This window comes from Haliaeetus leucocephalus, unplaced genomic scaffold, assembly GCF_000737465.1.
Source record: "Haliaeetus leucocephalus isolate CR32 unplaced genomic scaffold, Haliaeetus_leucocephalus-4.0 Scaffold130, whole genome shotgun sequence".
NCBI lineage: Eukaryota > Metazoa > Chordata > Aves > Accipitriformes > Accipitridae > Haliaeetus > Haliaeetus leucocephalus.
Genome location: NW_010972566.1, coordinates 2740786 through 2757744, shown reverse-complemented (window position 1 = coordinate 2757744; position 16959 = coordinate 2740786). Strand labels below are relative to the sequence as shown.

Below are 16959 nucleotides of genomic sequence, written 5' to 3'. Positions count from 1 at the left end.
TGTTCTCATGATTTCACTGTATCACACCGAAGTACTTGGGCCTCACACTCCCTCATTCTCCAAAATTTTGCAGTATTTTAACTCACCTGGTTTCAAGGGAGCTACTTCTAAATTTAAGCAAATCAAGAGAGAATCAGATCTTCTTTGTGCTAGCAAGCCTCTCAAAGGATTTACTGTGCTGTAAGCAACCACTCCATTCTCTGTTTACCTTGCAGGTAATAACAAGAATATTCTGTGGAGAATTTAAATACAGAAGAAACATACCAGGCAAATGACTGAAAGAAATTGAAGGCTTACCTTTCTCTGTAAACATGTAATGCATTAGTAGATTAATTTCCCATTAGACAAATGAATGACATAGGATGCAGCATGCTACAGAAGATGAACTGCATATCAGATGCAGTAAAACTCTAATCACAATTAAAATAGTCAAGTAAACATTATCTGAGTCAGAATCAAGCTACAGTAGGGTAGCTCTTCACCATGCTGCTAGGTTTGAAGTGTAGCTTATATGCCAGGGCTTAATGCCTGCATTAAAGTTACCCTGGTTACTGAGGACTCCCATTCAATCACCCGAAATTTGTTCTCTCTGCGGTGGAGAACTGTCTTGTTTATTACCGAGTTGGGTTTTGATAAAATGACCCAGAATACAGACACAGATACCTGAACCAGTGTATTTAAAATGGAAATTAAAAAAAGAGAAACAAAAAGCTCTTGATCCATGTCTTCAACATCAGCAGCGCGACAAGGAGCACAGTAACCAGAGATGCAGCAAAATTGCCATGATACTGATAATACAGAAATACTTACTATAGCATGATGATAAATCACAATATTGCTAACTACGCTGAGACAAACAGCATATAAGGATGAACAAAATATAATGACATAGTTTTAGCATCATCATTTTTCTAAAGTGGCACAGTCATTTGGAAGGACAATCTGAATCACGTATAGTTCTAACTGTTACATGAAATAAAGGGTAACAGTCAATTAAATCTGCTCTTCTGCAAGATTCACTATACTCTGGATACATGAACATAACCATACAAGTCTTCAGGTTACATCAGGTCAATCAGAACAGTCAACTGATACAAGCAGTCTTGGGAAGAGTTTAGAAAACTAAACACCACATCAGGCCTGCAGTATATGCAGTCCTTAGCTTATGTAAAGTATATACTGCCCTTAAAGTATGTTCATTGGTATCAACAGAGGTCCAGGATGATTGGTTTTAAATGCTTTGTAAACTATGGATACAATTGACAGAAGGATGGAGATTCAGAACTGCATGTTAAGTAATTTGGAGGATATACGTGTTATGTGCTTGGATTTTTCCTAACCTCTTCATCCCAGTCAAAATCTAATGTAGCATCATCTAGCTCTGCTATCGAGAAGAGAGATTTCTGTGTGACGACACTGGCTTTACTAGCATTTCCCAATGCAAAACTCTTCCTTCTGCTAGGATTGCTCACATGCACCTTCAGCAATGGGCTATGGCTTTCCTTGTTAGTGTCAATCTTAATGGTTTCCAATTTTGACTCAGGACGTGATGCAAAGGAGAATGTTGACAGTTTGGCTAATGTGGTGGAGCGCACCTTCCCTGTGCTCGGGCCGCCAAGCTTCTCCTCTCCCTCCCTTTTCTTTTCAGTGGGTGGAGATGACACAGCATCAAAACTGACATCAGAGCGTATTGTTGCACTTCCTCTAATCTCTTTCCCTAAGGCCTGACTCTGTTGCTCTTCTCTCCCTTTATTATCAACTGATCGTTTTTCCAAACTGTTTTTTCCTAAGCGAGTCAATGTCATCTTGCATTTCTCAGGGGGGCAGCATTCTTCTGGCAGCTGCTCTCCCTGGAGCTGCTCTCCAGGCTTAAAAATAGTTTCACTCTGAAAAAGAGAAAATTCTTCATTTTTCTTCTCTGAAGAATGATCAAGTTTTGTCCTTGGTCTGAAAGAAAATTTAGCTAGTTTAGCTGCTGGAGGACTTTCACTGTCAAGGATTTCTGGCTCATGGGAACTTACTACCTTTGTTTCCTTCACGACTTGACCTTTACTTTGTTTTCTCATGGAAATTGTTGCAGTTTTTGCTGCTACAGATACGCTTTTCTTTTCCTCCCCTAGCACAGAATCTGCATCACTTGAAAGATCTGACAGGCCAGATGCAGGCAATACTGAAGGAAGGGCCTTTGCCTCGGGGTCCTGTGTACTTGTAAAGAATCTACGTGATTTCTTCGTGTGCAGTCTCTGCCAGCTTTTAGACACCCGTTGTGTAATAACTGAATCCTGCACACTAGCACTTGGTGATGCTGGATCTTGAATATTTGCTTCTGAAGAAAAACAGTTGTCTTCTTCAGGCCTTTTCCTGCTTATCTTGGAAACTTTGTCCTGTTCCAAAGAAGCATGTAGATTCACAGTTGTTAGTGACTCTCTCATTGCATTTTCCTTCCTTGGTATTGAAGCACTTCTTTCTTCAGAACAGGATGTTTTACACAGGGTTTTTGAAGCCAAGTTATTTGGAGATATCTTGGGCACCGGAGACTTCTTCTGAAAAGTTTCTTCAGCATCAGTGTTGCTCTCTTCCAGGCTGTCAAACCATGCCAGGCTGCCATCATCACCTCTCTTTCTATGTTTCATCAAGTGTTTTGTATTTTTGTTATTACCATGTGCTGGGTTGCACAAGGGTTCCAGATGTATATCCTCTTCACAGATGCTTTCGGGCAAAGAAGGCTGTGGACTGGAGTTATCCTCTTGTTGATTTGAAGGTTCTGACTGAGACAGTTGCTTTGACTGCCCAAATGCATCCTTGTTCAAGCATCTTGTAGTAGTACTGAAACTTGTCTCTTCAGGCTGCAGCTGGCATGAATTTTCCTTTTGTAATCTATGGAATGAAAAAAAAAAAGGCAATAGTAATTTATTTTTCTTTTTTTTTTCTTTCTTTATTGCATTAGTGATGCTTAATATGTATGAATGGTGAAAAGCTACAAATAATGTAGGTCACAAAACTGCATTATTAAGTTTCACATATAGCTCCGAGAGCTGGTGGTGCAGTCTGTGATCTTTCAGCAGCTTTCACAGTAAGTGGAAGAATTTAGTGTCCCCAGTAGAAGATAGGCAGATGGACAGAGAAAGCAACCGCCTAAACTTAATTTCCTTGGGAAACCAAACAGAACCCCCCCCACACACAAACAGCTTTGCATTACTTACACCCATTGCTAGAGTCCCTTAAGCATTACATATTCTGTAAGTGTATCTTCTAGAACAGGAACCTCATCAGATTTTATCCTGACCAAGGCAAAGCCTCAAACAAGTTATCAGAATGGAAAATCTAAGTATTACTTGGAATAGTGGTTGCTGGTGGTTTTCTCTCACAATCACTATGGACTCAATATGTCAAAAACTTCACATAATAGAGTGAAAGCATCTCAGATCACTATAAAACTTAATTATCACTGTCCGTGGCTATTAATATCCTCAGGGCCCTCCAAAACAACAGAGGTGCTAGAATGAGGGTTCCCTTCAATCTCACTACAGCTGATATTCTGTCTATTGTACCTAAACATATAATTTCCAAGGGAGACAGCATTCTACTTTTTGCTAAATAGTGATTCTAACCATGAATGAAGAGCAGCTACATTCCATCCCCAAAGTGACTGCATTAGTGTAAGTGAAATGATTCCTATGCATTATAAAGAGTTCCTCTGCTATATGAGAGAGAAAACACTGTATTGACATGTATGTTTTAGAATCATCATTATCATTATTTATGAATATGCTTATTCTTAAAATTTTGATGGAAAGTAGCAGCAATTATCTGACCCATCAAGAAGGCCTGAAAGATACATGCTTGTTTTATTGAAATATAGTTTAGGGGAATGCATGGGACAAGTCTAACACAGAATAGGTTGTTTTAAAGAGGACATTCATTTAGTATTCTCTAAGCTGCTTAAAAGCGGGAAGAAGAAATCAGCTTAATTTGCAGCACGGGGGATTCAGTGGGATATTGGGAAAACCTTTATGAGCATTAGGATGGAGCAATAATGGAACAGACTACCCAATGGCAATGGAAAATCCTCTTCATTAGAAAGCCTTTATAGCAGATAACACGAGCCCCTGCCAGGAAGGTCAAACACAGACCTGATCCTGTCTTTGTATTTGATCTCCCATCCCATCCTACATTTCTATGATCCCTTATGAACATCTCTGTTTTAAAACTAGTTTTTGTCTGTCTGTTGGAGATACTCCACTTTCACCTGCTTTTATTGCCTCTGTAGTTATTTAAGATGTCCTTACTATGAGTTACAAAATAAGTCTGAAAAATATTTAAAGGAATAAATGTATCTTCCCAGCTGTTTCCATTAGTTTCGATAACATTAATCTTTTGTCTTCCTTTAACAATAAGAAAGTATGAGTTTCTTTAGAGCCTAATCTCATTTCAGGAAACAAATGTTATTTTTTTGTTATTTTATTTCCTTCCAATCCTAGTGTTTTCCTCTCAGCCTCAGTACATGAAAAGTTTTCTATTAATACCAGCAAACAGACTTTCCAAAGACTATTGCAGTGAACTGAAAGCTAGAGAAGACACAGTGAAAATTCCAGTGTGTAAAAAAGAAAAATCACTCAAAAGTACAGAACTTTGATTCAGGCTTATATTCTCCATTAACAGAAAGGGAAGGATCCTGACAGCCCAACACAAAATTAGGCTTAAAAAATACAAAGCAGAGCTGCTGTATTTTACCAAGCAAGTAACAAAAGGTTATATAAAATTATTTGCTCAGCTATAAAATCTGGCGTTTTGACCCTAAGAAGCTCCGCTGAAACTTATCTGAGCATAGAATTGAGATATGAGTTGGGAACTGATTAAAGTGTTCTTAAATTCTTTGTAAATTCCATGACCCAGAGGGAGAAATGATCTTGTGATGATCTCAGAGCGCACTTTAAAACAATCACCCTGCTTATCCATGTCCTCTAAAGAACAAGTCCCTTCCCAATGTCAGATGCTATTTTTAGACCTTCTCCAGATATTATTGTCAAACAATTCTTTTTTGCTATTGAATTATTTTGTTACTTTGCATATTATAACCTGTCAAGTCTTTGTAGCTCTTTCTGTAGAAGATCTTGCAGCCCCAGTCGCTCCAATATGAGTTCACACTGTGTTTGGTACTGCGCCATTGGATTTTCTGGAAATGAGGTGTGTAAGGCATTGATGCCTCCGAGAAGTGCACCCCCCTACGTCACCAAAGAGAGAGAGAAAAAAATAGGAAGCCATCTTTATTATTCAGGACCAAATTTAAACAGCAGAGACCATTTTATACAAAATTCTCCCTTAGATATTTTAAAGCTTAAGGTAGCAAATATTTACTGAGTAACTGTATTCACACAAATAATCTTATTAGATCTGCTCACACAGGCAAAGCTGCTCATACACATAAAGCAATTATATGATCAAGCCTGCAGTTTACTTGTACTGGTTTATTTTTATTTCTACAAAAAATGGAAAGTCCACCCAAGGCTTGAGAACTTCATAACTAAAAATGGAAATTAACATTAAAGAAGTTTTCCAAATACCTTGTAAAAATTCTGCCCATGTGAGCACTTTTATAACTGAGGAAGTTCTGACCACTAAAAGGTTTCATTAGCTTTGCCTAGTTATTTAAATGGAAAGACCTGGATATTAAGGCTTGTCAACACAGGGTAAATTGACCAGCAAAAATATTTCTGAATAGCTCTTTAAGAGTAACTAACTATTTGGGAATAATTCCAGAGAGCAAGTGATTTTAACCTGGAACGATTTTGCTGTGTCTTGTGAAAATGAAGCAGTTTTTATTTGGAACAGAGCATCTGCACAGTGATTTGTTCCACAACAAATAATCTAGAATAGCTCTGTAGTTAATTGCTCTTTAGAAAAAAAACCCCACACCACAAACTCTCTGTTTTGCCACAGATTAGCTAGCATTTACCACTCCTGTCTAACCTATAAAGCTCAATACAACTAATGAACAAGATGCGTATCAAGTGCTGTGAGAGCAATAGCAAAAGTCAACGGAGTCTCTAGAACCAGAAATTGCTACATATGGCATCACATGGACCACACATTTTTCATTTGTGGCAATTTCTGGTTCTTCCATTTTAAATTTTTTTGAAATTTTGTATTAAAAAAAATTTACATTGAAAAAAACTTAATTCTGGTGGCTAATTAAAGCTCTCTAAAACTACGCAGTGCTGAAACTAAGGCTGTCCATGCAACCATTAATGCATCCCACTGAAGTTATCACTTGTTGGTTTTTTTTGCGTATCACTTCAGGAACATGATAGATCTGTTCCACATAGAAGCATTAGTCTGTAGTAATGGAAAAGCTTGTTGCAGAACCTCTCTGCCGTATTTGTTTCAAGGACTGGAAGGTTCATAGTTAATGAGGCAGGGACTGTAGAAAGGAAAGTCCAATTTCTTGGTCAGGACAGTTAAAACAGCCAAGGAGAACTGAATTCTATCTCTGATGCTAAGTTCCAGTTCTTGTCATTAAGAATGAGCCAGTTAAGCAAAAGTTTTGAAAGGCGATAAATCTGTAACTGGGATCCTGATGTGGTGTGTGCACAGAAGGAAACAGCAGTCAACAGGGAATGTGCTTAAACACTCAAAGTGCTACTACTCTGAAACTGGGGCCCTAACCATCTCTCATGGGATATGCTCCAGTGGACAATTTCTTCTGGATCGTGCATAAGTCAGCTCCAGATCAGAGAACAGGAGTAGCACCACCCCATCACTTCACAAGGACTGCGTGAAGATAAGTAAATTGGTATTTCTGAAATACTCAAATACACCGCAGATGAATTCCACAGAAAAAACACATGAAGAAATTAAGAATTCTACCTTTAGAACAGTAGGTAATAAACAAAACATTGAGCAAAACACTGACAAAGGATAGTTGCTTTTGCCTTGAGTACTGTCAACCTGTGACCTAAGGATCTGATGTTAAAAAAAGGAATACATGATTATGCATCTTAAGATATATGCCCAAGAGGTACAATTATGTCTTGCCCTCACTGACTTTTCAGTGCTTTACTTGGCCATCACAACAAGCTTCTTTTAAATGTTATTTTGTGTGTGTGTGTGTGAGAAATTCTAAGTGAGATGAGACTGAATTTAAGATATGTGTGAAGTTTCATTCCTGTGCTGGTGCTTACGCCTCTGAGATACCTGCCCCTCTGAGACTCTTGAGATATCATTTTGAGTAGAGGAAGGTAGACATATGACAAATCCATACGCTGTGGAAGTGAGGGCAGAGGATCTAGAACAGAGAGAGAAAAAAGAAAGTATTACAGGGAAAGTTAGCAGAAAGGAAGGGTGTAAAAGTGCCTAAGGATGGGAAGACAAAAAGTAAAACGGGAGTAAAAGGAGAGGGATTGGAAAGTGAATAAAAGAAGGATGAAAACATGACCAAGAGAAGGGGGGAGACAATGTTAACAAAAATGAAACAAGGCAAAGAAAAGATCAAGCCAGGGGGAGATTAGAATATGCTTACAAAGTAGGAAAGAGAAAAATAAGGGTGAATTAGAGGATAAAACAAACAAAAAGCCCCAATGAACTAGGCTGGTGATGAAAATGTGATAGTCCTCCTTCCCAAGATGGCTCACAAGAAATATCTGAACACTGGCCTCAGAACTATGAACTTTGACTTTATACTGGCAAGAATATGAGCTTTTGTAGAAGTTGCAAAGACAGTGTTGAAGACAGAGTTTGCTGAGCTGAAAGGTGGCAGCCAGTCCTTCAAGAATGACACCGGTACCTCCACATTTACTACCTCACTCTACAGACTGACAATTAATTAGGCAGGAAACACAGGATTTATTTACACATAAAGTTTTTTTTTTTTCTAGAGAAGGAATCAATTTCTGAAAACAAACTTTTGCATGTTACTTCTATTTTTTTAATAAAACAAATAAATCACTTCCTTCAAAAAGAAACTGTTTCAGTGCTTCATTTATACTTTCCCAGAGGAAAGTAAAATTTGGCCTTAAATAGCAGATCTCAAATTTGCAGATTCCTAGCAAAAAAGAAAACATTTGCCTACTTGCTTATAAGAAGTGGCGAGTGGAGCAAGTATGATGAGCTTACCAACTACTCCCAGGTAATCTTCTGCAGTCATAATTCAGACAAATTTCTCACTGACTTATTAGATAGATCCTTGTTGTGCAAACTGCAGCCCTTGAGGGCAGGGCTGCATAAATATGAAAAAGTGACCCACAGTTAAAACAATTCTTTTACGTTTATTCATGCTGATGAGGTAGAGAGATATATAGATGACAATACACATTCATTATCATTATATACATAAATTCCACTTTTTGATCTGTTATGAAAAAAAAATTTAGTATTTCAGATTTCCTACATCCAAAACCATATTGCTTTGAAACCACTGTCCCATCAAATTCCCATCTAGTTAATTACAGGTTTAATTACAGTTAATGAACACTTACATGATATCTTCTGCTGTTTCAACTGGATATATTAGTACAGCTTCTTATTTTAACTTAGTGCTGTCATTGAAAAGCTGAGCTCTTCAAAACAGTGCAAGATGAATTGCAGCAGACAGCGAAATAATCTTTTGCTACTTAATAAGGTCAGGCCTTGTAGTATTTTTGAGACAAATTTCATTTGCAACACTGCAGTAGACTATCCGTGGCACAAACTGCAAGTAGCCTTTCAAGCCTCATTGAAAGAACAAGGGAGATTACAAGTGCCTACCTGCCATATGTGACTTTGTGCATCTATCCTGAAGAGCTTTGTCTCCAAAAAAGGAGCGTATCTACTCCTGCAAAGGTCTTTAAGGTCCATTGAGCTAATGGGTGCTATATAAAATTGTTTAAATCTGAATATATTCATATCAACCTATACAGAAACATAGGAAATGCCATTTTGGATCAGACCAGTCATCTGTGCAGTGGAGTACACCATCTCTGACAGAGCCAAACCCAAGTATTTCAGATGTGCTAAAAACCCCCATACATAAAACTTTGGATAATCTGCTTATGGTAATTTTTCTTTTACTCCAAAGCATGAAGATTTATTTCCCTTAAAAATACTCTATCATCTGAAGTAATAGTGTCTATATTATTTTCCACATTTCCATTTAAAAAAGCCTCTATCAGATTCACATTCCTTTTACTAATTCTAAATGCATTGCTTTTTCTTTACATCCAACATCCTAATTATGTTACAGTAAACTAAAATCTAGCCTCCCACCTTTTTTCAATGCCTTTTTACACAAATCCATGCAAGAATTGGAATGAACAATTTTCAGTGCAGCCAAAGTTTTGGACTTTTAAGGTTTCTCAGAGCATAATTAGTCTTCCAAAAGTCCTGAGTTTTAGTATCACCACCAATGTATTTTAGAATGATCTAATGGCAAAATAAAGTGTACGTCTTGGCAACTGTTCGAAACTTGCTCCAAAAAAATAATTTGGTTCTTTCATACCTAGTTAACAAGTGAAAAGATAACATCATGGAAGAAAAAACCATCAGAGGCTATTAAACACAGCAATACAGACACAATTTCTGGCTCAGAAGGTCTTTAAAATGTAGATTACCAAAAGTCAATAGTACGCCGAAACTTCACTTAGACTTCAAAGTCTATAAAAAAAAGGTACCAGGCCTTTATCACCAATCCAGATTTTTCAGTATAATCTCTGTTTAAGGATTTTAATAATCAAGATGAGACTAAAAATGACTTGTCAAGGTCTCTGATGACCTACTTTCCCTGAGTCCCTGAAACCCTCTCCAAAGAAATGAAGGGAGCTGGCATATATCTACATGATAAACTGAATCCCTTCAATGTGGTACTGCAGCAATGGCAATGTCTGCAAGAAACCTTACCTGCATAGAAGATTCCATCACCGATACCACAGTTACAGCATCTTCCAAAGTCACAGTATCCCTAAACATCAACCGGGCATGAGCTATCAAAAACAAATGGGCGTTGAAAGTAAGTGTTACCAAAGTGAAAAAGCAATTTTTTGTACTAGAAGGGACAGGATATTTCTTCAAATTTCTTCAGCTCTTCTAACACTTGTGTATGGGCCTGATTTAAACATGAATATAATCCTTTTGATTTTAATGTCAATTTCAACAGGAATTGGAAGGCTTAGTTTTACTAGTAAAGAATGTAATGGGACTTCTGGATTACAGTTACAGTGACAGTGCAAATAAAGTTGCTCAAAATGCTAGAGTTAAAAAAATGTAAAGTCCTGGATATCACAGCAAAGAGTGTGATACGAAACATCCCTATCTATATAGGCACATATCATCACCATAAAGTAAAAAATTAAGTCTAATTTTCATCACAGGTCAGAAAAGATTTTATTTCCTCTAACTGGTCTGTGTCACAAATTTAGTATTATTCAAAATGCTTTTCTCGACAATACCTTTATTTTTTCTTCCTTCCCTTTCTTAAGTCAGCAAAACAAAACTGATTTTTGTAAGATGATATAATGCAAATAATTTACCACGTAAAGCTCTCTTCCTAATTGGCGGTGGAAACACACACAGTTATTATTCAGCGAGAAAGGCAGGTTAATTAATACCATCTATATAATACTTCAAAAGAACAAAATGCTACTAAAAGCCCCAATCAGGTGAACGTGTAAGAATGGAAGAAACACTGAATGTGAAAATAACATGTGAATCCCTAGAAGTCAGCAACATCTTTCACTTAAGTAATTTTTCCCCCAAAATGGAGAACAAAATATAAACATCTGATGCAGGAAGCACTACATTGCTGACTGGCATATAACAGCATAATGACCATTTATGATTGTTACACAAAAATACAGTACATTCTTTTAAATTCATCCCGAAAATATTTGATATGCCATTTTCTAAAACAAAATCATGTTAAGACAGAGACCTACTGCTTCCTTTGGTTTTGTTCTTATAAATGAAATATGATTTGAACTCAGAGCTGGAAATGTTGAAGTCATATTGCAAAATACAGACTCGATTATTGATACTTAAGGAAACAAAAATGTGGGGTTTGATATTATATTGATATTAGGATAGAAGCAAATACTTGACACCTTTCCTCAGGCTGAGTAGGATGGCAACCCAGGACTCAAATGAAGTAAAGTAAATCCTGAGATTGCTTGTCATAAAGACACATAACTTCTGAGATTTTTCTCTCAGATGTGATTTCTTCTAGTGGTTTTAGTTTTTATTATGGGTGTGAGAACGGCAAAATTAAAACTGATAATCTAAATGTAACATCTTTTCCCACATTGAGTATCTCCAACCCCAAGTCTCTTTAGATTAGAAAGAATACAATACAAGAATCACCTATCCCTACCCCTATGGAAAAGCTCCTACTCTGCTTACTGGCTATAATTATGCTCCTGATCTATTCATTTTAGAAGGTTAATTGTTAGCCTAAAAATAAAATTGTCATGGCCTTACCTTCTGCAAGGCGTATCAAACTCTCTAATAAGCGAATGGTAGTTCGGGCAGCATTTCTGCAGTCACTCTGACGCTGCATTTGATAGTAGCGTACAAGGATCAGGTTGCTCTCATCAGACAATTTTGGCTGTATACTTTTTATAACGCAGAAGTAGGTTTTCATCTTTTCCATGCTCCAGAGCTTTTCTGATTTGCTTGGGCAACCTGTGTTACAACTGCCTTGTCAGTAATTCTATAACAACAGACATCAAGCTTTTTCCTAAGAAGTCCTGTTAAATAGACCAGTGACTATAGAAGACTCATTACTCTATTTTTGGGGCATACTGGGTTGTCTGTACACTAGTCCTCAAGGACTTGGTCAAATTCCAGTGTGGAATTTTACTCACCATCCATTCCCTCCCCAATCAAAATCCACAGTGAAGCCTCCAGTAATTTCAACAGAACTGCTGTCAGACTCACTGCCCACCAGATGGTACAGTCAATACCAAGTGCTCTAGTGTTCCTTAAAATGTAAAATGCTACATGAATGTATGTACCTCCTCTGGCTGTTTTACCTACTTTGTAGGAGCCAAAAGCTACCTGTCATATTCTGCACAATTTTTGCAGGGCAACATTTTGAGAAGGGAAGGAAGCTAGCTGGAGAAGTTTCCTCTAACCACTTCTTCCCTAATGGAGATCCAAAGCCACGTTCCTGAAGTGGATGGAGAAGGGCCTGGTTAAAATCAAATTCTAGGGCACAGAGCTCCACATAGGGAACACTGTTGTTCATTCTTTGAGCCCTGCAGCACATACAGCTCAGATTTGTTCCGTCTGAATTAAGTTTCCCATTAACAGCATGTACAATTGTGTGTAGGATCTGCATATCAAGCAATGTAAAGACACAAGATGGAAACTATCCACTTACTGAGCAGTCTGGGCTAAAATCTCTTGTAAATGTTAATATAGTAAAAGTATAGTGTTCTCAGCTCACCCCTGTTAATTAATTAGTGATCTCAATCTTACTCCTGCTTGAAAAACAACCATACTGCAGGAAACTACCATAGCAAAAATGTAAACACTGATTAACATGAAAGACTCAAGAATAACAAACTAAACTGAAAGGTGGGGAAATTAAAAAAAACCAAACCCAACCAAACAAAAAAAACCACCTGATAATTTAAAAAGACTACTCTTACCTTTATTTTGCAAGATGAAGGATGAAATGATGCGGTCCCATTCCTCATTCTTTGTATCTAACAATACTAAGACCAGGTCAAATCTGCTCAACAGTGGACTGCCAAGGGCTATGTTGACAGAGACAGACTCATTAGGGTCATAATGGCCTTTTGGGTTTGTTGCTGCCAGGATTGTTGTCCTTGTATTAAGTTTGCACACCAAGCTAGAGAAAAGTATGGTGAACATAATGGTTGAATTAAATTGGGTAGAGGAAATTATTCCAAAGTGTTAAAAATTATCACATTTTTATGTTACAAAAAGCACATCTTACCTTGAAAGACCATAGGAGTTATAAAATATACACAATTATTGTACTAATACATATTACATACACAGCATTTCTCAGTCAGAGAATAACAACTAGACAGAAAGACACTGATCAGGATACCAAAAAATTAAGCAATATTGCCATGAGTAATGGCAATAGCTATATACAGCTAGGTCCTTAAATGGTGAAAACCAACACAACTTTTCAGAAATTAATATTACTTTGCTGATTTATACAGTATAGAAACACTTTTTTTTATGACGGAAAGTAACATCTTAGCTTAATTCACATTTTAAGAAAGCAAAATAAAATGTAATATAAACACGTTTTATACCTGTGTGTAAACATGTTATGAATATGAATCCAACCAAACAACAATGGCAGACATATCAACTGTTTCTCCAGGGAATAGCCATTTTTCTCTCTTAACCATGCTATCCTGGCATGTGTTTTCAGATGTGGGGAGAGATTATTTTTATTCCAGCAGTCCAAATGTAATCTTTTCGGTTAAGGCAGCAGCAGAAGTATTCTAACTTTGGTTTGTCACTGAGCTATTTCTAGTCAGCTCCTGACTAACTGCTGCCTCCCATCCAAAATTCTGCTGTAACTGAGAGGAAGGACCACAGATCTTCTATTAGCTTACGCCCGATGGGAAAAAATCCTTATGTCCCATGCACCAAAATAAGGCCTTAAATTAGCAAAGTGCGTAACCTATCTGTGCCAAGTTACTACTCAAAAAATCCTCATTATATGTAGTCCTTAAAAGTGGGCAACTGAGGCTATATGTGCAAGTTAGTAAACTGTGCTTTGGGGTCTAAAATGCAACAAACTGCAACAAGGAACCTGGCTAAAATATGTCACTATCTTACTAAGTAGATAGGACCACATTGATTCCAAATATTTGTCCCCAGCTGCATTACTGCCAGAGACTAGTAATCTCCCAGGTAAAAGCGACATTACTTGTCCACTGTCTGCCCAAGAGGGTAAAGAGAGCTTCAGTGGAGATGCTCAGAGTAAAGAAAGGACATGATCAGTTAGAGAATCCAAGAAGATGTGATTGGAACAAGAGCTGCGTTGAAGGCGACAAGGAGGAATGTCGAAAGGCTGATGCCTTTTGAGCAGTAGAGATTTCAGCAATACCAGCCAGGAAATTATTTAGGCCTGCACAAGAGCCGCATATGACCGACAGAATGAAATATGAGCTCAAAGACCAAAGTGGCAAGGGGTGGGATAGGAAATAGCAGATTTGAACACACACGACTTTGAAAAAGAAAGCGAGGAGTTTATATTTATGCCATGCCCAACATATAAAATTCAGCAGCCTGGAAATCTCCTGGTCTTCTTTTGTTACCATGCAGTATTACTGGATTTTGGAGAAATGAAGTCCCGCTTTCTGAGTTTCAATAAAAAATTCACAAAGTTCCTCATTTCACATATGATTATTATGACCACTCACAGCAAAGGACAAGAAAAAGAATACCAAGTCTTCTTAGGAAAGTGCCCTGGCCTACATTGCTTGCAACCTCTGGTCCAGTGCACTGTCCTTTGAAAAGCTGACTCATGTAGTTTAAGAGTACTGCTGAGAACAAAACTGTTAAGTACAGCAAAGAAAACAGACACATTTAATCAGCATGACAAACCTCCCTTCAACTTGTACCGACAAGATTAACATCTTACATTGCTTTATCATCTACCTTAACATGCCACTTACCCTGCCTTTGCAACACTGATGGTTTGTTGCTCCATTGCTTCATGAATACTGGTTCTGTCATGTTCTTTAATACTGTTGAACTCATCAATGCAACAAAGGCCTCCATCTGCAAGCACCAGTGCTCCAGCTTCCAAGTTCCACTCCCCAAACTCCTTCACAGCAGTCACTGTCAAACCTGAAGAATCAATTACTTCAGTCAGTCTTTTTCTTAAAACACAGGAGCGCACGTGAGTGAAAAGAAGGGACCTGGTGCACTGGCTTGTGCCAAGGACAGAAGGCAAAACAGCAGGTTAGCTCCACCACGTACTTCTGCCATGGGACTCGCTTTACACCTACTGGCAAAAAATCCCACTAGTGTTCGGCAGGTTAGCCTGGATCTACAGAGCAGATTCTGTTAAGCTTCCCATATTAGATAGTGACTTAGTTTGGGACATTTCATTAATTGAACAAAAGAGATTAGGGTAAGAAGACTAAATCTGCCATATTAAATTGAAAATTAGGGCAAATGCAAAGATTGCAAAATTATGGAATGGACCCATTCAGCTCCTCCTCGCCATCAACTACTAAAACAGACAAAAATTTTGGAGCTACAACACAAAGTTTGGAAAAAAAAAGTTATTATTTCAAGTGTCTTTTAACTCCTGGTGCCAGGAAGCGGATACAAATTCTTACCTTAAACTACGGCAATTAAATTTCTTTATGAGATTTTGAGTTCCTCTAAGCATTAAGCAAAAATGAAAATCCGAAGATGCCCAAAGATGAAATGGGGTGGGGGGAGGTTCCCAGTAAATCTACACATGATACAACACCGGGAGCATGGCAGGTCAGAAACTGTGCAACTGTGAAAACAGCCACTCATTATCACGCACGTGCAGATCCCTTCAAACCTTCTATTCCCTATTTCCCAGATTCTTCTCGGTCTTTAGCCCTCCTTTTTCTCTCCAGTGTTCAGCTCAAAATATCCTAGTAGACGACAAGCTGCTACCAGCCTAAAATCTCCTGGAATGCTACGGCAAAATGTGCCCAAGAATCCCCCCTCAACTTCCCTTGGTTAAGGTAGGAGAGGCTGCTGAGGCCTTCTTATCGCTGTCAGCCCACCACAGCAGCCATTTTTTCCCAAATGGCCAGTAAAAATTTATTGGAAATATATGTTTCCTGTTAACATAACGTGTACTTTAGTTTGTTGTGAGGAATATCCTCCATTGTGTCCAATCCTTCCTGGTTTCCTGGACTCTGCACTGAACAACTCGGGCAGTCGATCATATGGCAGAATTATAAAAAAAGCAAAATAACCTCTAGCCTTGTGTCAGACGTGGAGAATGCTATTAAAAAGTGGAGCGAGCAACACATCAGGCAAATATCAGACGACGACATTGCTTCGAAACTACAAACCAAAAGTGTCACCTACTTTCCAAACCTTGCACGGGCTTGGAGATTTGCTGAAGGCCAAGGGCCTCCGTGCCTCGGCGCTGCGCTCTCGCCCGCTGCAGCTCTGGCAGCACTCTGCTCCTTCCAGCAGGGCTTGGCCTTTCCACGCAGGTGGGAAGATGGCTCCTACATGCCTTCACTGCATTCCAGGGCCAACCTGCAGACATTGCTAGAGCCTGGCTGTGTATTTATTTCCACAGAGAATCTCCTCTTGTAGCGAGGGGTACACCCAACTCGCAGCCCCCAAGCCCCGAGCACGTAAACTAGCGCTACAGTGCTACGTCGCTCCTCCCTATCCCTGGTGTGCGGCAGCCACAAGATGGCCTCCTGTCTGGTCCTCCTGCTGCCACACAAGATGGCCTCCTCTCCAGGCCTCTTGCAGCTGCACAAGATGGCCTCCTCTCTGGGCTTCCTGCCGCTGCAGAGGGACACGTGCTGTTTCACAGCCTGATACCTACGGCCTTCTTTACAAAGAGAGGAATGGGATAGCTTCTTGACAGCAGGGCTGTGTAAAAGACACGCTCCGATCCCTCTGCACGCCGCCTCTCTAGGAGCAGCGAGGCGGATTCGTGGCAGAGTTCGGGCCTGGGTGCACAGCCTGTCAGCACCCCGCCAGCAAACCACCCTTTATTCAGGGAGCACCCCAGCCAGCGAGGCACCGGCCGGGCTCCAAGTTGACGCGCTGCCTTTGGCCAAGAGGTCAGTGCCGTGGGGCCGACCGGGGGGACGCTGCGGCTCCCCGGTAGTGTTGCCCTCTTGCGAGCCCAATACCCCCATCGCAGCCCCGACACCCAGGACCCCATCAGCACCCAGCCCCAGCGAAACCGCCTCACCCCGACCACCCTTGTCCGCAGCAAAAGAAAAAGAAATAACAAACCAAACCACAAAAAGCCTA

General features: G+C 39.2%; 1 protein-coding gene across 1 annotated transcript in view; it reads right to left on the bottom strand.

The window, feature by feature from the left end:
* Window positions 1-1316: 1316 nt before the first annotated feature.
* The window catches only part of MCM9 (minichromosome maintenance complex component 9), a 47039-nt gene continuing 31396 nt past the window's right edge, over window positions 1317-16959 (bottom strand). Inside the window, exons 7-12 of the mRNA XM_010585861.1 lie at window positions 14637-14811; window positions 12618-12820; window positions 11443-11646; window positions 9871-9953; window positions 5080-5225; window positions 1317-2877 (exon numbers count right to left, since the gene is read on the bottom strand). Of these exons, the coding sequence (XP_010584163.1) occupies window positions 1317-2877; window positions 5080-5225; window positions 9871-9953; window positions 11443-11646; window positions 12618-12820; window positions 14637-14811 (2372 nt within the window). The remainder of the gene's footprint in view (window positions 2878-5079; window positions 5226-9870; window positions 9954-11442; window positions 11647-12617; window positions 12821-14636; window positions 14812-16959) is intronic.